The sequence below is a fragment of the Bemisia tabaci genome, chromosome 1 (genome assembly GCF_918797505.1).
Source record: "Bemisia tabaci chromosome 1, PGI_BMITA_v3".
Lineage (NCBI taxonomy): Eukaryota > Metazoa > Arthropoda > Insecta > Hemiptera > Aleyrodidae > Bemisia > Bemisia tabaci.
Genome location: NC_092793.1, coordinates 41,656,734 through 41,681,474, shown reverse-complemented (window position 1 = coordinate 41,681,474; position 24,741 = coordinate 41,656,734). Strand labels below are relative to the sequence as shown.

The 24,741-nt window shown below is 38.5% G+C and overlaps 2 protein-coding genes across 11 annotated transcripts in view; one reads left to right on the top strand and one right to left on the bottom strand.

Moving 5' to 3' along the window:
• Positions 1 to 24,741, bottom strand: part of Shab (Shaker cognate b) — a 327,591-nt gene that overhangs the window by 100,072 nt on the left and 202,778 nt on the right. The gene's annotated exons all lie outside the window — the stretch shown is intronic.
• LOC140226049 (uncharacterized) lies at positions 16,519 to 24,462 on the top strand. Of its 3 annotated transcripts, none has more exons than XM_072306452.1 (3): positions 16,519 to 19,640; positions 20,105 to 20,314; positions 20,474 to 24,462. In XM_072306452.1, the coding sequence occupies exon 3, from the start codon at positions 22,748 to 22,750 to the stop codon at positions 23,510 to 23,512; it is 765 nt and encodes a 254-aa protein (XP_072162553.1). In that variant the 5' UTR covers positions 16,519 to 19,640; positions 20,105 to 20,314; positions 20,474 to 22,747; the 3' UTR covers positions 23,513 to 24,462. The 3 variants fall into 2 exon arrangements, with proteins under 3 accessions (XP_072162554.1, XP_072162553.1, XP_072162555.1); XM_072306453.1 differs by having other exon boundaries at positions 20,478 to 24,462.

The window sequence follows — 24,741 nt, the reverse complement described above, 5'->3', positions numbered from 1 at the left end:
TCTAAATGTAGGATGAGTTATAAGTCGAATTGCATCTTTCAATTTTTTTCTCACATATTTTCAAAAATTTTCTGGTTTTTTCCCAGTTACCCAACGTCGTGGGGTAACTAGACTAACCCCCCCCCCCCCACCCTTAATTTTGAGGGGGAATCCAGAGGGTGATGTCCTTCTCATGGAGGTTTAAGAAAATGTCATTTGAATTTATATAAAAATGTTTAAGTGGCGAAAAATGATGTTGTAACAAGTTGGCGGCAAAAACCCCTTAAATCTGAGAATTGAATAACGTTAAAAAAAATTGGTTCCTTCTAGATAAATGCTTAGAACTTTCAGTATTACTACTTATCAAGAAGTATTGTATTTCAGGACACTTTTTGGCCGGTTTCAGTAAGATTATTAAGGATGATAAATTTTTAAAAAAGAAGTAAAAAAAACTAAAGCCGCACGGCTGATCAGTGTAGAGTAAAGCGCCAAAAAGTTCCTGTCTAATCAAAGTAACTTTAGGTGTTATTAAATCCATTATAGGATGAGGTTTCTTAATGATATTTTGACTGGATGGAATGAAATAAAAACTTTTAATAGAGATTTGGCAGGTGACACCTGCCCAGTTACTCCACGAAGGGGAAATTTTCAAGGTAACTGGGCATCAACCCTCTGCAGACAGTGTTTTTATCCAGTAATGTTCTAATTGCTCACGCATCACACAAATACATCATACATGAAGAGGAAATGTCAAAGTTGAATAAAATATTTAATTGGCGTGAAATATGAGCCTCTTTCCGGGACCACCTCCAGCGTTGTTTTGAGAAAAAAGCTGTTCAATTTTCGCCACTTCACCATTCACCCAAAAAAAAATTCTGAGTTTACGTATCCTTTTTTAGATGGCTTACGTTATGATGAAGGTATACCAACTGTGAAAACAATTTTAGCACTAATAGGGTAAAAATACAGAGGGTCTACCCTGGAGTACCTGTATGGCGAGAGTATGGAAAGATCGCTTCATGGCGGGCTTAGGGCTCAAAAGTGCAGCCACCCTTCTAACCAGCTTCTAACGCTCAAAATTTCACTGCCAGTCTGTAGATTCCAATTTTAACGCAGATGGCTAAGAAAGTACATAAATGAGCGTTCTTCCACAAAAATTATTAAATTTTTGCAAAAACTAAGTAAATACGTGCTTTATAAACGATGGTTCGTAACAATTTGTATTAATAAATCGCTCTGGATAATTGAAATTCATAGGTTGGCTGCATTTCTGGGCCCTAACTTTATTCGCGGAGGCATCGGTGAAGGCCTGATGGATTTTCGGAGTTTCACATCTGTCTATACTCTCGCTACACAGGTTTCTAGTCTACCCCAGTTGCCCCTCCGCCCGGTCACCTGACCTCACCTTACGTAATTTTGTTAATTACATCCTATTAACTACCTACAATAAAACCCTGAGATTCTTTTGTAAAATTCCCTGATTTTATGTCTACATAGTATGCATTTCCATTCGGCTCACAGCTCTCTAAGATTATTATTCATTTGTATCATTATCTCATTCTTGATGTGTATACCATACATATACCAAGAATGCGATAATGATACAAATGAATGATAATCTTAGAGAACTGTAAGCCGAATGGAAATGCATACTATCAAGACAATAAAATCAGGGAATTTTTATAAGAATCTCGGGATTTTATTGTAGTTAACAGGATGGAATTAACAAAATTACGTAAGGTGAGGTCGGATAATTGGGCGGAGGGGCAACTGGGGCAGACCCTCTGTATTTCTACCCTATTAGTGCTAAAATTGTTTTCACAGTTGGTATACCTTCATTATAACGTAAGCCATCTAGAACAAGTATATACATAACCTCAGAAAATTTTTTTTGGGTGAATGGTGAAGTGCCGAAAATTGAACAAGGTTTACGAGAAGTACCAAGGTAAATTACGAACACAATTGAGAAAGATTACGAGGCGAGCATTCTACCGCAGAGCCCTCGCCAGTTGTAGCTAAACTGCATTCATACACTCGAGCGCTCATTCGCCTTGCCTAGCCCTCCTGGCGCAGCGTCACTGGCTGTCCGACGCGCACTCAAAATAAGACTTTTCGGAATTTTTTTAGGATGTTTCCAGGGCGCATTGGAAAAAAATAATAAAGGGTCTAATGGATTCAGCCAAAAAGTTCGTACGAACTTTTTCAGCCCGATCGGAGGCGGCAACTTGAAAAGTTCTTCTTGTTAGTGCACCATTTCTCTCCGTCATCTTTTCCTTTTTCTTAATATCCTTTTTTTCTCCTTTCCATTTACTTTTTCTTTACTTTTTCTGCATTAAAAATGTAGAAAAAGAAAGAAAGAAAGAAAGAAAGAAAGAAAAAAAGGTAATGATATTGCGTGTTGTCATTTTCTACACTGAATGCTCTAAAAATATTCATAGCATAGAATACTTATGCAAAGTCTGGGCCTAATGGCCACTTACATATTTTATGAGCATCCATACAATATCTGTATATATTCTCTGAATGTTCTATGAGTATTCAAGAATTGAGGATATCGTACGAATAGGTATGCACATCATAATGTGTGCTATCTGGGATTGAAGGTGACGTATGTCAAAAGTACTTTGTGAACATATAAGGAAAATCACTTCCCTGCCTCTCACACACACATTGCAGTCAAGTAAATTTTAACCCTTGTAAGTACTTCTCAAATTTTTGAAAATTAAAAAAACTGTTCAGAACCTCGTAAAGTAAGTAAAATACGCTACACTCGATGTAACAAACCAGGCCACATTTATGATTTGAAAGCAAACATATCCACGCTTATATTATTACCAAAAAAAGTATAAACATAAAAGTTATTTTGCCTATCGGAAAGAGCTGACTACGCACCATCCCTTCAATGAGCGTAGATCCTCGGTATGTCGTGAATCCACGACCAAAGCTTAGTGGCAAATCGATGGTGAAATTGTAAAAAGTAAGTACGGACTCGATTATTGACGGTTATTATGAGTTAGCTGCACGAAAGAGCTATGGGAAATGTCTCCTGTCTGCCATCAAATTGGGTATTTTACTCAAAAAAGAAGAAAAAAAATTTATCCAACCGCATTTGGGCGCAGGCCTCTGTTTGCTTCTATATTTTACCTTATGGACTGGTAGACAAGGTGCGAATGTAAACATTCTATTACATATTCCTTCATCAACATTTCGCGTAACTCCTACTTCGAGGGATGAATATTACAGATATCAACTCCTGAATAAGATATTAATGTTTTTAATTCACATTGGTCATGAGGAATTTGATTCGCCCGATAGCAAGAAAGACGCGACGCGCGAGTCAAATCGCACGCTATGACGGCTTTGGCATCAGGCTTCTCAGACCAGCATTGTTCCTTTTCCACCTTGAAATGTTCAAAAAGTGAACAACTGATAAAATGAACTGAATACTGATAAATGAAAAGTGAACAACTGACATACCTGAGCCAAATCGTCAAGACAGAGGTTGTCATATTTGTATACCACACAGACGTTTAGTTTGCGTTTGGACTCAAGAACCGCATAGATTGTTTTTCCATGAGCGGGAAGTTCGAATTTACGCATCAAAATTTTAGTTGGGAATTCTTCTTCTTCTTCTTCCTCTTCTAACTTTTGACTAGGGACCTAACCCTGTTTGTCTAGCCTCGAAATTGGTAAAATAGGATGGTGATGAGAGAGATCACTTAATAGTCCTCCGGGGATGAAAGGCAGCTCTGTTCTTTTCTATTCAATTTGTTAATGGATACGCTAATCGATGCAATTAGATTCAAGAGAGGCTATCGGCTAGGTAGGTGAGTCGAAAATTAGTTAGGAGTTAATTTAAGTAATTTTGATTGCTTGTATTGTGTTCTGAGAAACATTTTTGTCAAGATTCGGAACAAGTATTGTGGTGCCTGAAATAAAAGGCCTCAGGCCCCAAAAAACTCCTAACCCAAACCAGACCCAACTCAACTGCGCAGGCGAAATTGGAAGTTCGGGCTATGGAGATGGACTTAGGTCTTGGAATGTCGGAGAGAGTGGATACGAGTACAAACAGCCGTTTGTTTAGGATTTTTGGTGATATTTTTACGAGGAGCGCGGCTCGGAGCCGAAATAAGCAATTTATTTGGAAAAAATTGGACGGAATCCGGGTCAGATTGGGAGCGTGGATCCGATACTGTAAAAGACATGATTGTCGCTAGAGCGAAGTTCTTTACTGGAATATGGCCCAGAGTAAGTGCGTCAGACCAGGCACAAAATTCGTGAGATCGATGAAGTTCGTTATAGTCGGTTATTTTTTATTTTTAAGTTAGAACTTATTGAAGTAGATTTTAGAGGAAGCTTTTGAGCTTTATTTTTTTTGTGAGGTTGTTTCGTCGGGATTCAAGCGCCGCGTTGGAAGCTGGTCGCGGGGGTTGGTCCGTGGAGATCAAAGTTGCAGAAAGTTTACGGAATCTATCGAAATTCGTGAAGCTAGAATTACATTGCAATATTCCAATCGCAAATAAGTAAATACATTTTGGGGCAAGTCGCAGGTCAAAATGTCGATTTTTCGCAAAATGGCGGCCGTCATAATGGCACGAATTTGGCATCTACATTGCATACGGCATGAAGTTTATTTTTCGGGGGTTCTCGGGGCGAGGAAAACGATTTCGGCCTTCGTTTTCCAAGATATTCAGTGCTTTTCAAAATGGTGATTTAGAGCGGGAAGTGGAAATTTACGCTCTTCATCGATGGATTTAGATTAAACTTGGTATTTGGAGGTTATTAGGCACAAGGAAATGAACCTTCGATTGGACTTTTGAAATTCTGAGGGATATCAAAATGGCGGCGGAAAAGTGTCGGGAAATCGGTATTACGGTCGGTAGGATTCGCGTATACCTCAGTACCAGTACCTTCGTGGTTTTTGCCTAGAAAAAGTGAACCTGTCATTAGATTTTTGAAGCATTATATGCATGCATGCATGCATATAGGGCGATTTTATTTAATGGGAGAATTCATGTATACCTACCCTAGTTGCCAAAATATTGTTTTTAATACTTATCGAAATAGCAATTTAATATGTATCGAAATAGCTATGAAATAGGGTATAAAATAGCTGAAATTAGATATAAAATATCCTATCTAAATACCCTATATAGTGTCCTTTTTTTTCAACTATAAATACCCTATTTTATAGCTTTTTCGATAGCTATAAAATGGGTATCTGAATAGCTATTTAAAAGGTATATAGATACCTATTGAAAAGGTATTTAAAAGGTATTTTACTTTTGAAAAAGAACCAAAATTGAGACCTTGAAAACCATAAGGTGGTAAGTGCATTGGTACGTTGCCAAGATTGTGCAACTGTATATACGATAAATGCAGCAAATCAAAACCATGTAGAGGTGAAACTCTTTTAGCAAAAAATCCCTGGGCTATGCTAATTTTTTTTTTTTTTTTTTTTTTTTGCATTAAGGTTTGCAATTCTATGTGATTTTGGTTTGCAAAAAATAAAGTTGCTCTATCATAGCAACGTTGCAATGTACTTATCATCTTATGGTTCTTAAGGCTGCAACTAACAATAGTACGAAAATTCATTAACATGTTTAAGAAAATATAGAATAATTCTTGGGTTTCTTAAATGTTAAGGTTGAATGGTGCAATTTATTCCACCCATTTAGTGTTTTAAATTATTCACTATCCCATAAAGTACATGACTTCCCTTAATTTAATTGTTCAAATAATGTCTAACTGCTACACAAAAGGGAGGAGGCGCACTTATTATAATACAGAAAAAGATGGTCCGCAATATTCTTAAATGATGCAAAGGTGCCGGATTTTGCACGGATATTTTCGGAAGATTACATGCTAACTGGGAACTGGGTATTTACCCCTTGCAACAGGATGAGGGGCTTGAAAGAAGAAAAAACCTAGTACATAGCTATAAAATACATATTTTCAAACATAAATTTTAAACCAAGATAAATGAGCATGGAATAGCTACGAAATAGCTATAAAATATGCTATCTGTACGATACCATATAAAATAACAAAATAAATAGCTATCAAATAGCCTTTCTGGCCGATATCTATTCGATAATCCTGTTTTGGCTACAAGGGTAACCCTGTCGTCCTTTCGTAAATTTTTGTCCTTCGACAAATTTCTTTTTTTTTCTCCTTTCAATCCTTTAAGTAGACTCGCGCTAGATCAGCTGGAAAACGTGTAACCGTGTTTCACGTAATTTTGGTGACGCTCCCCTTTTCGCCTCCGCTGTGTCCAGCAGGTATGCGGTTTTTTTTACGGTTTTACGTCTGTAGTGTGAATTTTAACAAACAAAGCGTAGCTCAGTTTAATCGGAGTCTTGTTTTATTCCTTGCTAGAAATAAGTTAATTGCTGAAACATCGAGTGTCACACTTATTCAGCGTAATTCTGGTGACGCCTCTCAAACAGCATAATTTCATTAAATTATCAGAATATCTTTCATTTCTCATAGATACACATGGCATGATAACATAACCGCTCTTACTTTCCTCTTGGTGCCATTTGCATTTGCACGAGAAATATATTAGTCTGGAAACGTAACTTCTTAGTCAGGGGGCATACGTATTCCCGTGTGCAGATTCGTGAGGGCATATTGTGTGATACATCAATCTCTTCGTTTTGATGTCTAGAAAAAGAAAATCGATGATGGCCATCTCAAATTTCATACAAACCCCCCCAAAATCAAGATGGCGGCCAAAATGCCGGTTTTGGGGTAAACAAATTTGAAGTTTGCAAATACGTCGTGTCGAGTGTCGATTCTTATGTATTTTTGATCGTAGAATCCGAATTTTCAGTCTAAAGTTAGCCTGAAGATTATTTTTAGGCCAAAATCCAAGATGGCGTCCAAAAATACCTCTTACGGGTAGGTACTAATTTGCCTATTCGGGTCTACATGCATTGTGAGGTATCAATTATTAGGTTTTCAGGGTCGTAGAGTTCGAAAATGAGGTCCATTTTCCGCTGCGACTCTCAAGAAGCCCTAAAATCAAAGATGGCCTGCCGGTCTTACGGATGAAACTGCCATTTAGGGCAGCTGTATCAAACAATACGTTCAAAATTAAGTTTCTTGGGTCAAGAAGTTCGAATAGGAGATCAGATGTTTACTCTTACAAAAAATTAAGCCTCCGAATCGAAAATGGCTGCCGACATTGTTGCCAGTTAGAGGCGCAGACCGGTAAATGACTGATATTAAGGGATTTGCCAAAGGAGGGGTTTCGATAAGGCCCGTTGTTGGGCCCATACCCTGAGATTCTTCAATTCTACGATTGTTTGCTCATTTAAAGTCTAAAGTTTGCGGAATGGATCATGATTTGGTCATTTTCGATCTAGGGGTCTAATACTGGCCGAAACATGAGACTAAAGGCCGATTTTGGCGAAAAATGCGGGGTTTTTGGCTTTCGACGCGCTGTTCCATAACGATCCCATCATTGGAAAAGCAAACTTTCCTTCAAGTACGTTCACTAAGGATGTAAGATAGTCACTTTGGCCAATTTTCGTTGACGGCAAACCTTGCGCTCAGAGTTAAAACGATATTCCAAGAATTTTCTTGTTTTTCATCATTATTTAAAATGGCATAAAAAGGGCGACTCATCTTAAACCAGAAATACATTCCTTGGCCGAAAATGTACGCAGCTGGTCAAAACCTTCCTCCAAAAAATTTATGGATTAAGGCCTCCCCCCCCCCCCAAAAAAAAGGAAAAACCTTTGTTGCCACATTTTATTGCTTAACATCACAGAAAACCGCGTAATTATTTCAGTATTTGGAGGCTGTTCTTCGTCGAGCACATTCAGCAAAGTTCAAAACCCTCGATTTTTCATACGTTACGATCGCATGATTAGTGATTATATAAATGCAATTATCCATCATTATTTTGTTTATTACATGTATGTATCTATAGAGACTCCCATCGTGGCGCGGCGTTCCCGAAGAATCCGAGTTGGCCAAGGATTTCAGCCACTTTCTCAGAAAATGCGCATTTTGAAATAAATATGTAAGACTCGAATTACAGTATTCAGTGATGCAAGTAGATTATATTTTAAGTTAGTAATAATTGTTTTAAAATTTTGGCTTAGTAGGTGACCCATTATCTTACGAATTTTGTACACGATATTTGCCCACGAAGACGCAACTTTGAGTCATTGACCGTGATCTGAGATCCGAAAAAAAAATAAGCCATGTGTCAGAATCACGAGTTCTTAATGCTGATTTTTCACCACCCTGACAATCCCTGCCCCCGCCATTCTCATTGCCTGCGATCGATCAGAATTCTGCTTCCTAAAAATAATTTGAAACCATTGGTTTCCCTCACTCCCTCCTCACCGCTTCCTCATCAGTTGCTCCTTCGTCAGGTTCCCTGTCTCCTGCATCAGATCTCTTGTTTGGAGCTTCCATTTCATAATTTTGGAGAAATGACGCATATTACCTAATCTAGCAAACGCTTGGTTTTTCTGGCTCAGACTTACGTCTGTAATGAGTGCTGCCGTGATAGTGAAGAGAGCAGTTTGTGTCAAATTTTCGAAATCGAGTTTCCTTCAAAATTCGTCCAAATTCTTTTAGATGAAATCATTGAAATTGCTAAAACAGCAAAATTTATCTTAATTATATCAAAACGAGACATATGAAAAAGCCGTAAGTGCGCAAAAAATGACGTAGTTTTAGGCAAGACAGCATGACACTGTTTCTCCTGAGAGCCAATGAAAACAGTGCTTTCAAGTAAAGCGTCTTTTGACAATTTCTAATTTGAGAATGAGTTTGTTGTGTATTCAAAACGCAACCCTGAAAGCATGCAGAAGATAGCACTTACGGCTGTCTTCCTTGACAATAACCTAGCATGAAAATGAAAAATGCCTTTCTTATGTAATTGAAATAAAATCAGTCGATTTTCATTCATCCAACCCGATTTCTAGGAGTCTTTCGGACATTTTTAGTGGCAATATGAAAAAGAACGGAGGCTTCCTTCAATAAAATTTTCCGGTAAGAAGCTTCTGAGCCTGTTTTCTCAAAACTTCATTTTTGCACTTTACTGCTCTCTTCGCTATCACGGCAGAGTGAGGCAACAAATGAGAGATGCAATATGAGCTTAGCAGTCGACGACTCTATCGCCCACTTTGCACAGGTAATACCACCCGGATATGACCATGTTCTATGTCGTTTTGCATTTTAACCAATATTACACTTTTTCTTGCAATGAATTTTTAGTTTTGGATAAGCTCAACATTCTCTGCGCGATGATAGTATAATTCTCATTTTCATTTCAATGTTGCATTTTTCTCGATTTTACAGATGATATGTGGGAATGCCGCGCCACGATGGGAGTCTCTATAGATACATACATGTAATAAACAAAATAATGATGGATAATTGCATTTATATAATCACTAATCATGCGATCGTAACGTATGAAAAATCGAGGGTTTTGAACTTTGCTGAATGTGCTCGACGAAGAACAGCCTCCAAATACTGAAATAATTACGCGGTTTTCTGTGATGTTAAGCAATAAAATGTGGCAACAAAGGTTTTTCCTTTTTTTTTGGGGGGGGGGGGAGGCCTTATCCATAAATTTTTTGGAGGAAGGTTTTGACCAGCTGCGTACATTTTCGGCCAAGGAATGTATTTCTGGTTTAAGATGAGTCGCCCTTTTTATGCCATTTTAAATAATGATGAAAAACAAGAAAATTCTTGGAATATCGTTTTAACTCTGAGCGCAAGGTTTGCCGTCAACGAAAATTGGCCAAAGTGACTATCTTACATCCTTAGTGAACGTACTTGAAGGAAAGTTTGCTTTTCCAATGATGGGATCGTTATGGAACAGCGCGTCGAAAGCCAAAAACCCCGCATTTTTCGCCAAAATCGGCCTTTAGTCTCATGTTTCGGCCAGTATTAGACCCCTAGATCGAAAATGACCAAATCATGATCCATTCCGCAAACTTTAGACTTTAAATGAGCAAACAATCGTAGAATTGAAGAATCTCAGGGTATGGGCCCAACAACGGGCCTTATCGAAACCCCTCCTTTGGCAAATCCCTTAATATCAGTCATTTACCGGTCTGCGCCTCTAACTGGCAACAATGTCGGCAGCCATTTTCGTTTCGGAGGCTTAATTTTTTGTAAGAGTAAACATCTGATCTCCTATTCGAACTTCTTGACCCAAGAAACTTAATTTTGAACGTATTGTTTGATACAGCTGCCCTAAATGGCAGTTTCATCCGTAAGACCGGCGGCCATCTTTGATTTTAGGGCTTCTTGAGAGTCGCAGCGGAAAATGGACCTCATTTTCGAACTCTACGACCCTGAAAACCTAATAATTGATACCTCACAATGCATGTAGACCCGAATAGGCAAATTAGTACCTACCCGTAAGAGGTATTTTTGGACGCCATCTTGGATTTTGGCCTAAAAATAATCTTCAGGCTAACTTTAGACTGAAAATTCGGATTCTACGATCAAAAATACATAAGAATCGACACTCGACACGACGTATTTGCAAACTTCAAATTTGTTTACCCCAAAACCGGCATTTTGGCCGCCATCTTGATTTTGGGGGGGTTTGTATGAAATTTGAGATGGCCATCATCGATTTTCTTTTTCTAGACATCAAAACGAAGAGATTGATGTATCACACAATATGCCCTCACGAATCTGCACACGGGAATACGTATGCCCCCTGACTAAGAAGTTACGTTTCCAGACTAATATATTTCTCGTGCAAATGCAAATGGCACCAAGAGGAAAGTAAGAGCGGTTATGTTATCATGCCATGTGTATCTATGAGAAATGAAAGATATTCTGATAATTTAATGAAATTATGCTGTTTGAGAGGCGTCACCAGAATTACGCTGAATAAGTGTGACACTCGATGTTTCAGCAATTAACTTATTTCTAGCAAGGAATAAAACAAGACTCCGATTAAACTGAGCTACGCTTTGTTTGTTAAAATTCACACTACAGACGTAAAACCGTAAAAAAAACCGCATACCTGCTGGACACAGCGGAGGCGAAAAGGGGAGCGTCACCAAAATTACGTGAAACACGGTTACACGTTTTCCAGCTGATCTAGCGCGAGTCTACTTAAAGGATTGAAAGGAGAAAAAAAAAGAAATTTGTCGAAGGACAAAAATTTACGAAAGGACGACAGGTTACCCTTGTAGCCAAAACAGGATTATCGAATAGATATCGGCCAGAAAGGCTATTTGATAGCTATTTATTTTGTTATTTTATATGGTATCGTACAGATAGCATATTTTATAGCTATTTCGTAGCTATTCCATGCTCATTTATCTTGGTTTAAAATTTATGTTTGAAAATATGTATTTTATAGCTATGTACTAGGTTTTTTCTTCTTTCAAGCCCCTCATCCTGTTGCAAGGGGTAAATACCCAGTTCCCAGTTAGCATGTAATCTTATGCCTTAATATGCCTTCACGAATATGCACACGGGACGTATGTTTTGTTACGTATGCCTCCTGACTATCTGGTGGGGACTACAGGCGTCACCAAAACTACTATAATATGGTGGGCCGTTTATGTTATACATGTCATTCATTGGGGGGGAGGGGAGGGAGGTCCGCCAATGCTTTACGGGTGCGGCACAAGCTATGGTGGCGATATTTAGTGCTAAAATACCCGCGGAAAAATCCATTTGTTCAATAAAACTTTAAATGATAAACAAGTTGGATTTTGCAATCGCTAGCGATAGCAATATTCGTCATGGGAACGTTAGCTTCTGGGATATGAAATCGTTAAGGTACAGTTCGTTTTTAGTATCTTCTGAATTGAAGGGGCTATGTAATTTTGTGTTGACATCTCTTTTTTAACATTTTTAATTATTTTCTTTGCATACAAGAAAGCTGTTATGTACCAATTATTTACTTTCGTTGGATTATATATGGTTTTCGGAAGTTAACGCATTTAAGTTTCAGGTTCGCTTAAAGTTCGCGTAAAGTATACATAAGGTGTCCCAAAAGCACCGGGACTTGTTCTGTAACATCGAAAGTAAGATAGATACAGACATGATCTTGATCTCATTTTAAAGATCAACTCAATACCTATCGATTAAAACCAAGATCAGCTCAATCGGATAAAAATTGACCGAGTTATGGCAATTTGAAATCAGCGAGGAAAGTTTACGCCTACGGTTTTTAAGGAAGATTCTTTATCGCCGTAAATCGAAAATTCGGCCGATAAAGTGATGCTTATTGTGTTTTTTTTTATTTTTGAGGTGTCATTTATCAACCTTTTGTACCATCAAACTTAACAGTTGACAGTGCGTATTATTGCAAAGTACTAAAGGAGTTGAGAATGCACATTTCCCGGAAACGGTCGGACTTGAAATCTTCTTGGATACTCCATCAAGACAATGCGCGGCCTCACACATCGAGCTTAACACGTGAATTTATGAGTAAAAATGGAGTTGAAACAATCCCTCATCCCCCATATAGCCCTGACTTTTGGCTCCATGTGATTTTTGGATGTTTCCTATGCTTAAAAAGGAGCTTCGCGGACGAAGATTCGTATCGAAGACCGAAATCCAGAATGCAATTCAAAACTTCTTCAACTCCATCCCAGAGGAAGAATTCAGGAAAACAATGTTGGATAAGTGGCAAGAGCGCATGAAAAAGTGCATCCGGTTTGATGGACGGTACTTTGAAAAGCAAAAGGAAGTTATGGAAGATTCGGAGGAAAGTGGATACGAATATTAACTTTTTGAATCCTGGTAAGCGAAAAATCTTCCTAAAAACCGTAGGGGTAAACTTTCCTCACTAATTTCAAATTGTCATAACTCGGTCAATTTTTATTCGATTGAGCTGATCTTGGTTTTAATCGATAGGTATTGAGTTGATCTTTAAAATGAGACCAAAATCATGTCTGTATCTATCTTACTTTTGAAGTTACAGAACCAGTCCCGGTACTTTTGGGACACCCTACGTATGATATTTTTACTCTACACATATGCCCGAATACGCATCATAAGGGACCTATGTGCTTCCTAAGTTGCCAAGTATTAATTATTGTTAGATGATTGGTCTAAAACATTCAATACAACCAGTAAAAATTAGCTATCCCCTACGAGATTCGAACCCCCGCTCGCACAAAAAGTGACGATCTCCCAGAGTCAGAACAGCGGCGTAGCTAACTGAGCTATCTCGCCGCTCGGATATTAATGGAGAAAAAGAGAACAGTTAAGTGATCTCGGACGCTGAGCGGGGCTTCACAAAAGACGTCCTTGAGATTTCAACGGTTCGGCCACTGGCGTGATAAGACACAGCGGATTAAGCGCATTACTCTGTGAGACATTGTTTACCTATGCTGTCATGTGTCACAAGGTTCATCTCAGCATGCATTTGCGATCGCGGCAGTAAGCTGAGGCAATATTTCTGTATTCATGGATTAAATCCATCAATCGAGTTCTGATTTTGGCTCATATATCCGTAACGGGTCCTCCAGAGCAGTTTTCCACCTTGTACGATGGTTATTATTTCTTTATATCTATGTTTAAAATTTGAGGTGGGATAATGGCGGCTTCTCAAGAGCAACGAGGTAGGCGATCTTTTGCACCAACGAACAGAAAACTGATGGCGAAAAATAACCAATCAGAACCTCCCAAAAAAAAGAATTTGCCCAAAATCGGAACTTCGTGGTTCTGCGCAGATTTACCAGTCAGACACGACATCTCAAGGTGGAAAAAAACTCGCTGAAAGCGAATTTTAGAAATCAACACAACTTGACGTAGAGACATGATTGGCTAAAAAATACAACGGTTTTTGATACATCGGAAAATCAACCAAAAATCGAAGACTGGGCGAAACGCTCAAGGTCGCAGAGGCATAGGGAATCCCATAGCGATAGCAACGGAACGACTGTAATATCATGGGGAACTCCGTTCCCATGACAATACAGGGTATTCTATAAACGCCCCGCTCTCCTCTCTAACTTTTGAGTCGTTCGTGATAGGAAAAGGAAACTTTGGGAATGTTCCTACCTCAAAAGAGACCATTTTCTGAGGGGGTCAAAATTTTCACCGTTACGTATGTTATGAACGCCCCCTTTTTTGACTATGTTTATCCTTTGAGAAAACCAATTTCTGCCATAAAAATCTGTACGTTCATCCTCTTTTGGTCGAGAGAAGGAGTTTATCAAGAGGATATGAAGAACTGCCATTCGTCCGGGCAAAATTCACGACATTAAAAATGATGGATTACTGAGCGGGAGTTTTCTAAATAAAAATAGAAAATACTCCATCGTATATATTTTCTCGTACACACATTATAGCTTAAGTACATACTTTCACGGACATACCTTAGCGTATATATTCAAGTGTTTTCATTCGTGAAAAGTAGGATCTCAGCGTCATTTGATAGTTCTAATGACGAATTTGTCTGGAATTCTGACGAGACCTTCCTTTCTGCACTTTTTGTTGACTTCATCAATATTAAAAAAACTAGGCCGCTACGCGGCTCAACTCCCTGGAGGCGCTTCGCGCCATCAACGGCCCGCTTCGCAGCCCTATTTTTAGCCTTCTATCAATGTTGGTATTATTTTTCTCCTAAGAAATTACGATATGAGATATACTTTACTTTTAGAATGAAATAATTTTTGTTTTTGATGAATAAGGAACAAAAATTTGAAGTCAAAAGGACGCGTTTTGCAATGCCTGATTAATGAAATATTGCAGTAAGACAACGAATAATCAGGTCATAATTGAGTAGCTGAGAAGTTAGGAATCGAACCCTTATCTTGAGACATGTGGGCGCCTCCATAGCCGTAGCTAGGGGTGTCCTGGGGGGGCCTGCCCCCCCAGAAATCTCGTGCCCCCCAGGAAAACGGGATCCTCCATTCCTCAACCCCCCCCCGCTCTCTTCACCACGAGAGGTGGTCCCACCCCCCCCCTCAGAGAAATTTCCTAGCTACGCCCCTGGGCGCCTCCGACATCTTAGACGACTCGGCCACCGCTCATCTATAAGTGACCGGGGCGAATCTTGTGTTGATAAGTAGAGCTGATGCGCAGGCTACTCAGCCACTGCACAACAGTAGTTAAATTGACGGTTCAGAATCAAGCATTTAAGGTACATCTTCAACAATGTGTGGTGGATGGCAAAATACTAACGACATCTTGCAGCGGTGTTACAGGTACCGATACGGAGATGGGTAATTAATCGATAGTCTTACAAAATTGATCGATCGATCGAACCATGAACATTAATCCATACATACATAAACCCGCTTTTATAGCGCCGCCTCGCGCTCTGCGACGCCCAATCGCCATTGCCCCCCCCCCCCCGTATCCTCCCAGAGATCATCAGGCAGTTGGCACCTTCTGATCTCCTCCTCCACCCCTTGTCGCCAACCTTTCACAGGGCGTCCACGCCGTCGCCTTCCGAGAGGAACCCAATCGAAGACCTGCTTGGGCAACCGATCATCTGCCATCCTTCGCACATGTCCATACCAGACCAACATTCATCTATGAAACTTTAATAATCGAAGTATCGATGAATTGACGGGCGATCAATCGATTATTCTGCGCTAATTACCCTGCACCTTTTTTACATCCCGTGCAAGGCCGATCAGCGAAAGAATGTCACCCTCATCCCGAATAGATATACACCGTAAGCTATCGATTTTAAAACCATTACCGCGTTTTTTTGGCTATTCTGCCGTGATAGCAAAGAGAGCAGTAATTGCAAACTTGGATGAACCATGAGACATATTAAAGCATGTACTAATCATGGGTCATACAGGAAATGCGCTTACTTTTCACTTCGCTATCACTGTCGTATCCGCCTACTTCGGCACGTGACTTGTCAAATCGAGAACTATCATTCCAACTAGTTATGTATGTCGCAATAATTACTGTACGACACGCGACCGTCATGATGTCGTAGAGAAGGGGTTGAAAACAGTAATTGATTTAGAAAGTAGAAACTATGAAAACGATGATGTTAGCTCGATTGACGAGTTAGTTTCGTTGGTGTTGACTTGCAGCGATTGAAGTGGTAGTGTTCGCTTACAGCAATTACAGTGTTCGTGCAGTGATTTTTCTGGTGAGTACTTTTCCATTTTTTTTTTATTTTCTCAAATCAGAGAGATCAAATAATTTTCCTATCAAGATATCAGCATGACGCTACTGTTTAAGAAGAAAAATACTGGGCTCATAAAATTTACTTCATTTCCACTTAAATTTTTTCTTCCTCAGAAATTTATCAGACATTTTCATTCTTAAAATTAAAAATTTTAGAATTGCAACTTCTCATTTTAAATCACAAATTCAAGCCACTAAAAAAACTCACATGTTAAACCGAAAGAAAGAAACACAAAACCATTTTCTTCTTTTTTTCTTAATTTTTTAATCCTTCTCAGAAAAGCCCATTTTCTTTTCTCATTCTATCGATAACTTACTATGAGGACCAACAGTGAAGAAATCGAAACTCCCGCCGCTATACATGATTTATCCCCTCCCCCCCCCAGCCAACCCCGCATCTGACGAAGATACTCACCACCCAATCCCCCCTTTAACGCAACAAACTCTTCCCAGCCCCAAACTTCCATCCACGTCAGCTTCCCCTGATCTTATCCCTGCAGCTTGCCCCAAAGCAGTTCCTTTGATAGTAATCCTCGAAACATCCGATGAGGAAGAGGATCCTATATCGCGCGAAAAAGACGAAGAACCAGTGCCAAAGCGCAGTAGACTTTCCTGTGACGGAAAGTACCACAATCAATACAATTGGCCGCCAGTTGCATACGGCCAACGTATGCAGGAGACCGTTGGATTGTGCGAGGATCCAAATACGTGTAAACTGATTGTGAGAGTGCAGCGGGCGGGGAATTCTACACTAGATGCAGACTTGAATCTGCAGGAACAGTTAGAAAAAGAGAAAAATGAAAGTCTAAGTGATGAGGTTAAGAAGAAGGAAAATAATTTAAATCAGGAAAAAATGACGCCAGAGAAAAGAAAAAAAAGAAAAATATACCGATCGACATTCAAGGGCTTTTGAACGAGGACATGGATATCATTGAATTGTTCTGTCTCACGGACAAACATTAGAGTCAAAGTAAAACTGGAGGCAATAATGCTGTGCTAAGGAAGAACGCCGTATGAAAATTCGGGATTTGCTAAATTTCTTCGGATAAATTATATATTTTCAGGAAAGTATAAAAAATATGGCAACGTCTGGAGGCTCATACGGCTTTCTTCCTTAGGACAGTAGAATGTGTCATAGGATCGTATTTTCGTGTTTGCATGTGATAGAGTAGCAAAAAATCAGTAGCGCTAGGTATCACCAAAATTTCTGAACCTAGAAACTTCGCGTATGGAAACATGATATTACATTATTTTGCTAGCGCATCATCTGCAACGATGAAAATACTATTCTAAGACCAATGTAACTGCTCAGTTTTTTTTTTTTTTTTTGTAATTCTTATGCTTGAAAAAAACTAAAATTCCCTTAGTGATAAATTAAAAACCCCTTCAATCTTCAAAGATGCAACCCTCATTTCTCTAATATCCCAAATTTTTCTTGAAAAAAAAAAAAAATCATTTCATAACATACAGAAAAGAAAATTATCAATGAAAATTTATATCAATCTAAATATTTTTGTCCGTAGAACAACAAAGGAAGGAGAAAAGAAATGGATGCTTCTATGAACCTTCAATTTATGGTCTTCTATACAGCGACTCTGGAGCAAATTTTATTCCTGTTCCAATCCCAAATTACCATCCCTGTGAAATTAAAATATATGTTCTTGATGAAAGCCACTACTTTTATAAGCAAATATAACTATACTTTTTACGATGTTAGGAACGGAGAGGAAAGTCTGGAGCAGTTTGCCGGTATACTTCTGGAAATGAAAGCGCGCGTATCCAAGTCCGATTTCGCTCTAATGATGTTTAAATTATATAAAGATTTCGATGAAGAAATAGGGTTAACAATTTAAAGTAATAATAAACTTTTAAAATTTCTGGCGATGGAATTGGTAACATTCCAAGACAGCAATTCCAACACGCGGCGATTTTTTACATGGGAATCATTCCCTGATCTCGAATGGCACTTTAATTTATTTGAAAATAGTGATACTTACGCGAAATTAAATTCTCAACTAAGTAAATTGAAGCAAGAATTACATCCATTCTCTTTTGCGTTTAATGATTAAGAATTGTTCATGCAGGCCTCCATATCTTAATAATAATCAGAATAATAATCAAAATAAAAGAAAACGAAATAAATAAATGTCTCTTTACATAGGTAACTTTATAAAAAAAAAAAAGATTTATGTCTCTCACTTAAAATTCATTTTTTTCTGCCCCCAAATAGGAGGAAAATGGTCCCTAAGTTGTCAATCCTTTCCGTTAGCAATATAACTCTGGAACAAATCGTCATCCTTTTCCAAATTTCCACTCCTCCTCTAATCTTTAAATATGCCCTCTTGCTCCGTAGTGTTGAATTAATAGGGTTACCAATATTAATTAATAATAGCGATCATGAATTTATAAATTCGTATGTGCGAGAGAAAGTATATCTTCTTAAATCCGTGTTGTGTGCCGATGATTTTAAATTTTTGCTAACACAATTGATCGAAGATCTCCAAAGAGAACTATGCTGGTTTCATACTTTTAATTATCCAATTGAAAATTTTCTACTGTACGAGTTACTTTCTCATCCGCAAAAACATTCCCAATCTACGGGGCGCTTTTTTAATATTCACTCTTTTCCTGATATGCCTGAACTTCATTATGCACTATTTAAATCATCAGCAGAATATCGTCAAATCAAATTCTTGACAAGTGAATTAAAAAACAGGTCAGATCTTTCAGTATTGTTTAACTTGAGTGAAAAATATACCCAGTGGTTTATGGAAAGGTTGTGAAGGGGAACCTTATTCATTCTCAAGTCAAGAGAAGAAAAAAACATAACTTAACATCATTTGACCAAATTTATTTTTTTATTTTTTTTTTTATTTTTTTATTTTTTTATTTTTTTTTTTTCAAAGAGAGAAAAATGGCCACGAAAAAGGGAGAATCGGTGCAGCAATCAGGATTTTCCTCCTCCTCCTATCCAACCATCAATGAAAGCACACAATTAACTCTTGAATCAATTTCTCTATCCCAATCTCTCTTGCAAAATATGTCTCCTTCTCTCCTTTAAAACGACTTTTTGCGGGGAGCCGCCGAGGATAATTTTTTGACATCAACGCAACTATCCAATTTTCAACCCCGAGGTGTTACGCCCGAATTAATAGATCCTAAAACATGCCCTCACAAAATGAATTATAATATCGAAATTAACATACAAGATTTATTGAATCAGAGCATTGAAACTCTGGAGCAGTTCGAAAATTCCTACTTAATATAATCTTGAAGAAAAAGAAACAAAAATTCCATCTGAATGTAAATACAGCTGTAAATTGAAATGTAAATAACGATTAATAATAGAATTAAAAAAATATTAGTTTAGGTTATAATTTAAATCTGAAAAAAATTAATTTACTCATTCATTTATTCCTTCCCTCCTCTCCTTTCACCTCCAGAAAATTGCTACTTGGACCCAGCGACTCCAATCCGATCAAACATGTGGCCTGACGACGAAAGTTTCAGTGAAGAAGACTTGAAGAAAATCGCTGATGACGCAGGTTCTAACTTTTAAAATGAATTCATTTCTGAAAACCGTAAATATAATTTGTGAGGGAACGGGTTTCTATATCGAAGGGGGGATATACTGGTGGATGAAAGAATGTGAGGGTGCGTGTGTGAGGGTGAGGGTGTGGGGGTGCGTGTGTGTGTGTGTATTTGTCTCCCTGATACATTGTTTATTAATGCAGACCATCTATAAACTGTCTTTTAGAAACAAAGTACATACCGATGTGTCAATTACCCTTCAAATTGATGGGTATGCAAAAATATGTACTGGAAAGTACGAATAGTTATCTCTTCAAATTAACAATGATCTATACAACAAACAATTATTGATAGAGCCTTCAAATTGGAACATAATACCAAAATAGTTGCCATGAACTGTATTATTCTTATTACGAGAATTATTTTTTTTCTTTACTGTGTCTCAGTAAATAATTTTTCCAATGTCCATTTTCGATAGGAGAAAAGAGCCCCCACCGTGACTTGGCCTTCCCATGAAGTACTATCACAATCGGAAATCTTGAGAATCCCAGAGGATGTTGAGGAGGAAGCAAACAGCGATAGGGATCCTGTTCCCGATCCAGCCGAAGAGGATGCAGCCGCCAATGCATGGGCGGAAATACGGAGGCAGCTACTCTTGATTGGAGAAATCGACATTCTCAAAGATATTGTAAGTAAAAGTTATTTATCTAAAAAATTTATTTAAAAAAAGAAACTTTATGCTTTTGTCTCGAAAAAAATAAATAAATAAATAAATAAAAATGTCCCATTATTTTGCTTCATAAATCTCAAAACCGGAAAATTAATTTTTTTTAAAATTATTCTAAAGCCAGAACCGGAAGCTGACCGCTCGTAACTCTTCTGAGAGCAGCAAAGATGACGGATCGTCATCTGAGGTACAACCAGAACCCGAGCCCCGACCTAGTTGCTCCAAAGGAACATTTCCTGCACCTGGGACGCCTAATGAGTCGGCAAAACGCCCGACACTCCTCTTGGAACCAGAACCTCTACCGAGCACATAGAGAGGACCTGACTCTTCTCTCCATGCAGTTTTCTCCTCCGCCAGCAATGAGGGAAAACACCAACCAAGACAGTCAATTTTCATTAATGTCATTAAAGTTAACGCATCTATTCCAGCTTATACCTTTAAACACTGTCCTTAAGTGCTTGTCCTTCGGCACCAAAAACATATTTCTTATGCTAACTTCTTCACCCACTGTACAGTTTTGTGTGTCTGTGTGTCTTGATTATTTTCATTTTTTTCGAGTTGGTGTGTTTTCGTTCTCACTGTTTCAAATAAAACCGGTAAAAAAAAGAAACAAAAAATTTAAAAGAAAAAAATCAATATTTCAGTATTGGTGCATATCTATTTTTTTTCTCTCTCTTCTGTCTCTCAATATTGAAGTCTAGACAAACAAGAAGAAACTTGTTTTAAAATAAAAAAAATAAATAAATAAAGAAACTTATAAATTGCGCCTCTCAAACTTGAAGTCTTGTGCTCCGGGGGGGCCGGCGGGCGGCGCGGCGGCGCGGCCGGGCTGAGCTCAACGCTGAACTCAGCGGCGCGGCCGGTGACTTCAGCGCTGAACTCAGCGGCGCGGCCGGTGATTTCAGCGCTGAGCTCAACGGCGAGAACAGCGATTACAGCAGAGACATACTTGAAAATTTTCACTGTTCTCGTTTTTGTTTCATGTAAGTTACAGCCCTCAATCGGTTGGACACGATATCATGATTGGATAGTTCCTCTGAGTCGTTGGGCTGAAAATCTAAACTCAACTCAATTTTTATTTAGGTTTAAAAATACGATATAAATATTTACATTGTATGGCCGTATTTCTGCTAAACGGAACTATGTGCATTATAACGTTAGTCCTGTTATGCATATATTCTCATGGGTCTCAGGGGCTCATGTCTGAATGCACATAGTTCCGTTTGGCAGAAATACGTTCATATACTATATATTTTTTGATTCGATATCATTATTGAATAGTTTCTCTAGAATTGAATCGTTGGGCTTAAAATCTAAACTCATCTCAAAATTTAATTCAGTTTTAAAAATGGACCCGCGGTTCAAACATCCATTCTCTGCGATACTTGGAGGGCCTTCGGGCAGCGGGAAGTCGTATTTTGTGGTTAATTTTTTAAAGAATTTGAAAGCATTGTGTGATACGAACTTTAAAGAAATATTTTGGCACTACTCCATTTGGCAGCCCGATCTTAACCTTAAAGGAGTCACTTTCATTCAAGGGTTACCTGATAGTAACATTGACCCGAGTTATCCGCGCTTGTTCATCATCGATGACTTGATGCGTGAATCAAGCAACAGTTCAGTGATTATTGATTTATTCACGAAAGGTTGTCATCATAAAAACATAAGCGTTTTCTTTATAACACAAAACATATTTTATAAGGGGAAAAATCAGAGGGATTTAAGTTTGAATGCTCATTATCTGATTTTGTTCAAAAACCCTAGAGATAAAGCCCAAATTAGGCATCTGGCCCAACAGATGTGTCCTCAAAATTTTAAATTTTTAACCGAAATATTCGCTGATGCGACTTCGAAAGCGCACGGTTATTTACTCATAGATTTGAAACAATCCACCCCTGAAAATTTTAGATTCAGAACGAATATATTTCCCGGGGTGGGCGGAGGCATGATTGTGTACATTCCTCGGAAATAATAAAATATAAATAGCACAACTTCATTTCAGTTCTGTATCATTTTAAAATGGTGCGTGCAGTCGTAAACAACAAGGAGCTCCTCGAGGCTTTGTTGAAGTTAAAACCACAGCATAGATTGGTCATTCTAAAATCTGCTGACAAGAACCTTGTGGGATGCTTGTGCGAATGCGCTTTTAATTTGTTAAAAGGAAATGTTCCGGTAAATTCGAGCCAGAAGCAGAAGCTCAGTCGTTACAAACAGTTACTGCGCAAATTGACCGCTAGAAGAGGTGGCTGGAAAAGTAAAAAAAAAACTATTGGTTCAGAAAGGTGGAAATCTTATTCCACTTTTATTAGGGCCGATAGTTAGTGCAGTTTTAAGTTCAGTGTTGAATTGATTTAAAATTAATTCGTAGGTTAAAATAAAAACGGATTGGTGAGTATGGAACACGCTAAAAAAATGATCTTGGTACCCTCTGAAACAGTTGAAAGACTGCAACAAACGCCCGTTTCGAACGATCCTCTGCACGAGTTGCACAAGGAGCTATCACGCATTCTTGCCACACATGACTTAAACGATTCGGATAAGTGGGCTAAGTATCAGCAGGTGTTGGAGCGTAGTTTGAGGTTTGCTGAGCAAAGACAGAAACCCTTGAAGCTGGTAATCGATGCCTTCGAGGATCAATCATCAACATCATCATCGGAAAGTTTGCAGTCCAACGAAAAACCTTCAACTCCAACACCTGAGCGAGAGGATCGAGGAGAATCATCGTCTGATGATATTTTGAACACACTTCCAAAAACTTTCAGGAATAAGGGTAGTGTTTTATTAAAAAGATTACAGAAAAATGACAGGATTAAGTGGGGTAGAGATGGGAAAGTTAAGATCGAGGGTAAAGCAATCGAGGGGTCTAATATTGCAGATCTAGTGAACGATGCAATGCGCAATCGAAAAAACTCACGTATACCTACGGGTCATCGTGAATTTTACTCGGTTTTAGCTAAAATGAATGTACCACAAGAATTAATAGGTAATCCAGAGCGTTGGGAGCTCATTCGTAATTTTGCCTCGCAGGAGTTGAGTCCTGATTCTCCTGCGTACGCTGCACTTTGGCCTCCTACGCCTGTAAAGCGATCAAGGAGTGCAGAGACTCCTAAAGTGGGTGCTGTTCGTAAGAAACTGAGTTGGGAAAAATTCTTAGTGTGATATTATCAAAAGGGCTGTCCCAGTGTAGGGTAGGATGGGGTCAGTCCGCCAGTCGACCGTAGCGCCCCTAGCGGTGGTCGAATTGGGAAATTCAAAGCATGGGAGTAAGCAGTTGGAAGTGCTCGTCTACTATATGTTGTTCCAGGCATGATTCATTTGTTTACAACTAACCTACAGGCGCAAGTGTTAAAATTGCTCCCGATCGTAACTTTTTTCTTTTTTGGAACTTTTCGTCTGGACTTTGGTGGTTTGGTGATCGAAATTTGGGAAGTACATCATCGTAAACTACTCACTCAAGGCTATTGATTCCGTTTTTGATCTTTGAAATATCTTTACTTTTGTCATGTCAGGTAACAATTTTGTGCAGCGAAGCCGGGATGGGGTCATTCCGCCAGTGACGCCGAGGGTCATTCTGCTACTGGCTAAGTGACCCCTTTTTAGGTTTAGGTGCTGCTACACTGGCTAGTCCTTTATATGTATGTAGTTCAATTTCAAAACCACCGACTTTTTATTAATATTTTAACTTTTTTTTTAAAAAAAAAAAAATTCAAATTTTGAAATTTATTAGACCCTTAAAATTAACTTTTCGTTCTTATAGTTATAGACTTTTTTGTACTGACTGAAGTTCTGAGTTCAGATATGTTTGTTTTCCTTCATTTTTCTTAATTAAATTGTTTTTTCCAGCACTTCTCATGTCTTCATTTGCTACTGGCGGACTGACCCTAAGAATGTGGCGGACTGACCCTACTCGTGGGGTCACTCCGCCACTTTCTTTTTTAAAAAAAAAAAGTTCAAAAAAGGGGGGGAAAATGCACCTAAAGAATCCAATTTTTTTTTGTGCATAGTCAAAGGTCCAAAGATCACTCCTAGCATTCAAACAAGTTCATCCATCAATTAGGGAACTCAGGAAAAATCTGGGGGCAAAAAAGTGGCGGACTGACCCCATCCTACCCTACGAGTTAAGAGATGACAAAGAGGGAAATTATTGATGGTTTGTTTTATGAACACGAACTCTAACCCGTGTCTGTTTAAAAAAGATACATTTTATAAAATCAACAAAATACTGGCAAACAGTTTGTGAGTATTTTCACTCATCCTCATTACAGCAGTGTTCTGAAAAGAGATTTTCAACAAATCGAAATTGATATAAGGGACGATCTTGGAAAGTATGTACCATTTGTGAGAGGAAGTTTGAACGTGAAGCTTCATTTCCGCAAGATCAAATGAGT

Coding starts and splice junctions, on each gene's coding strand:
- LOC140226049 (XM_072306452.1), top strand. CDS start 22,748: ATGGAACACGCTAAAAAAATGATCTTGGTACCCTCTGAAACAGTTGAA.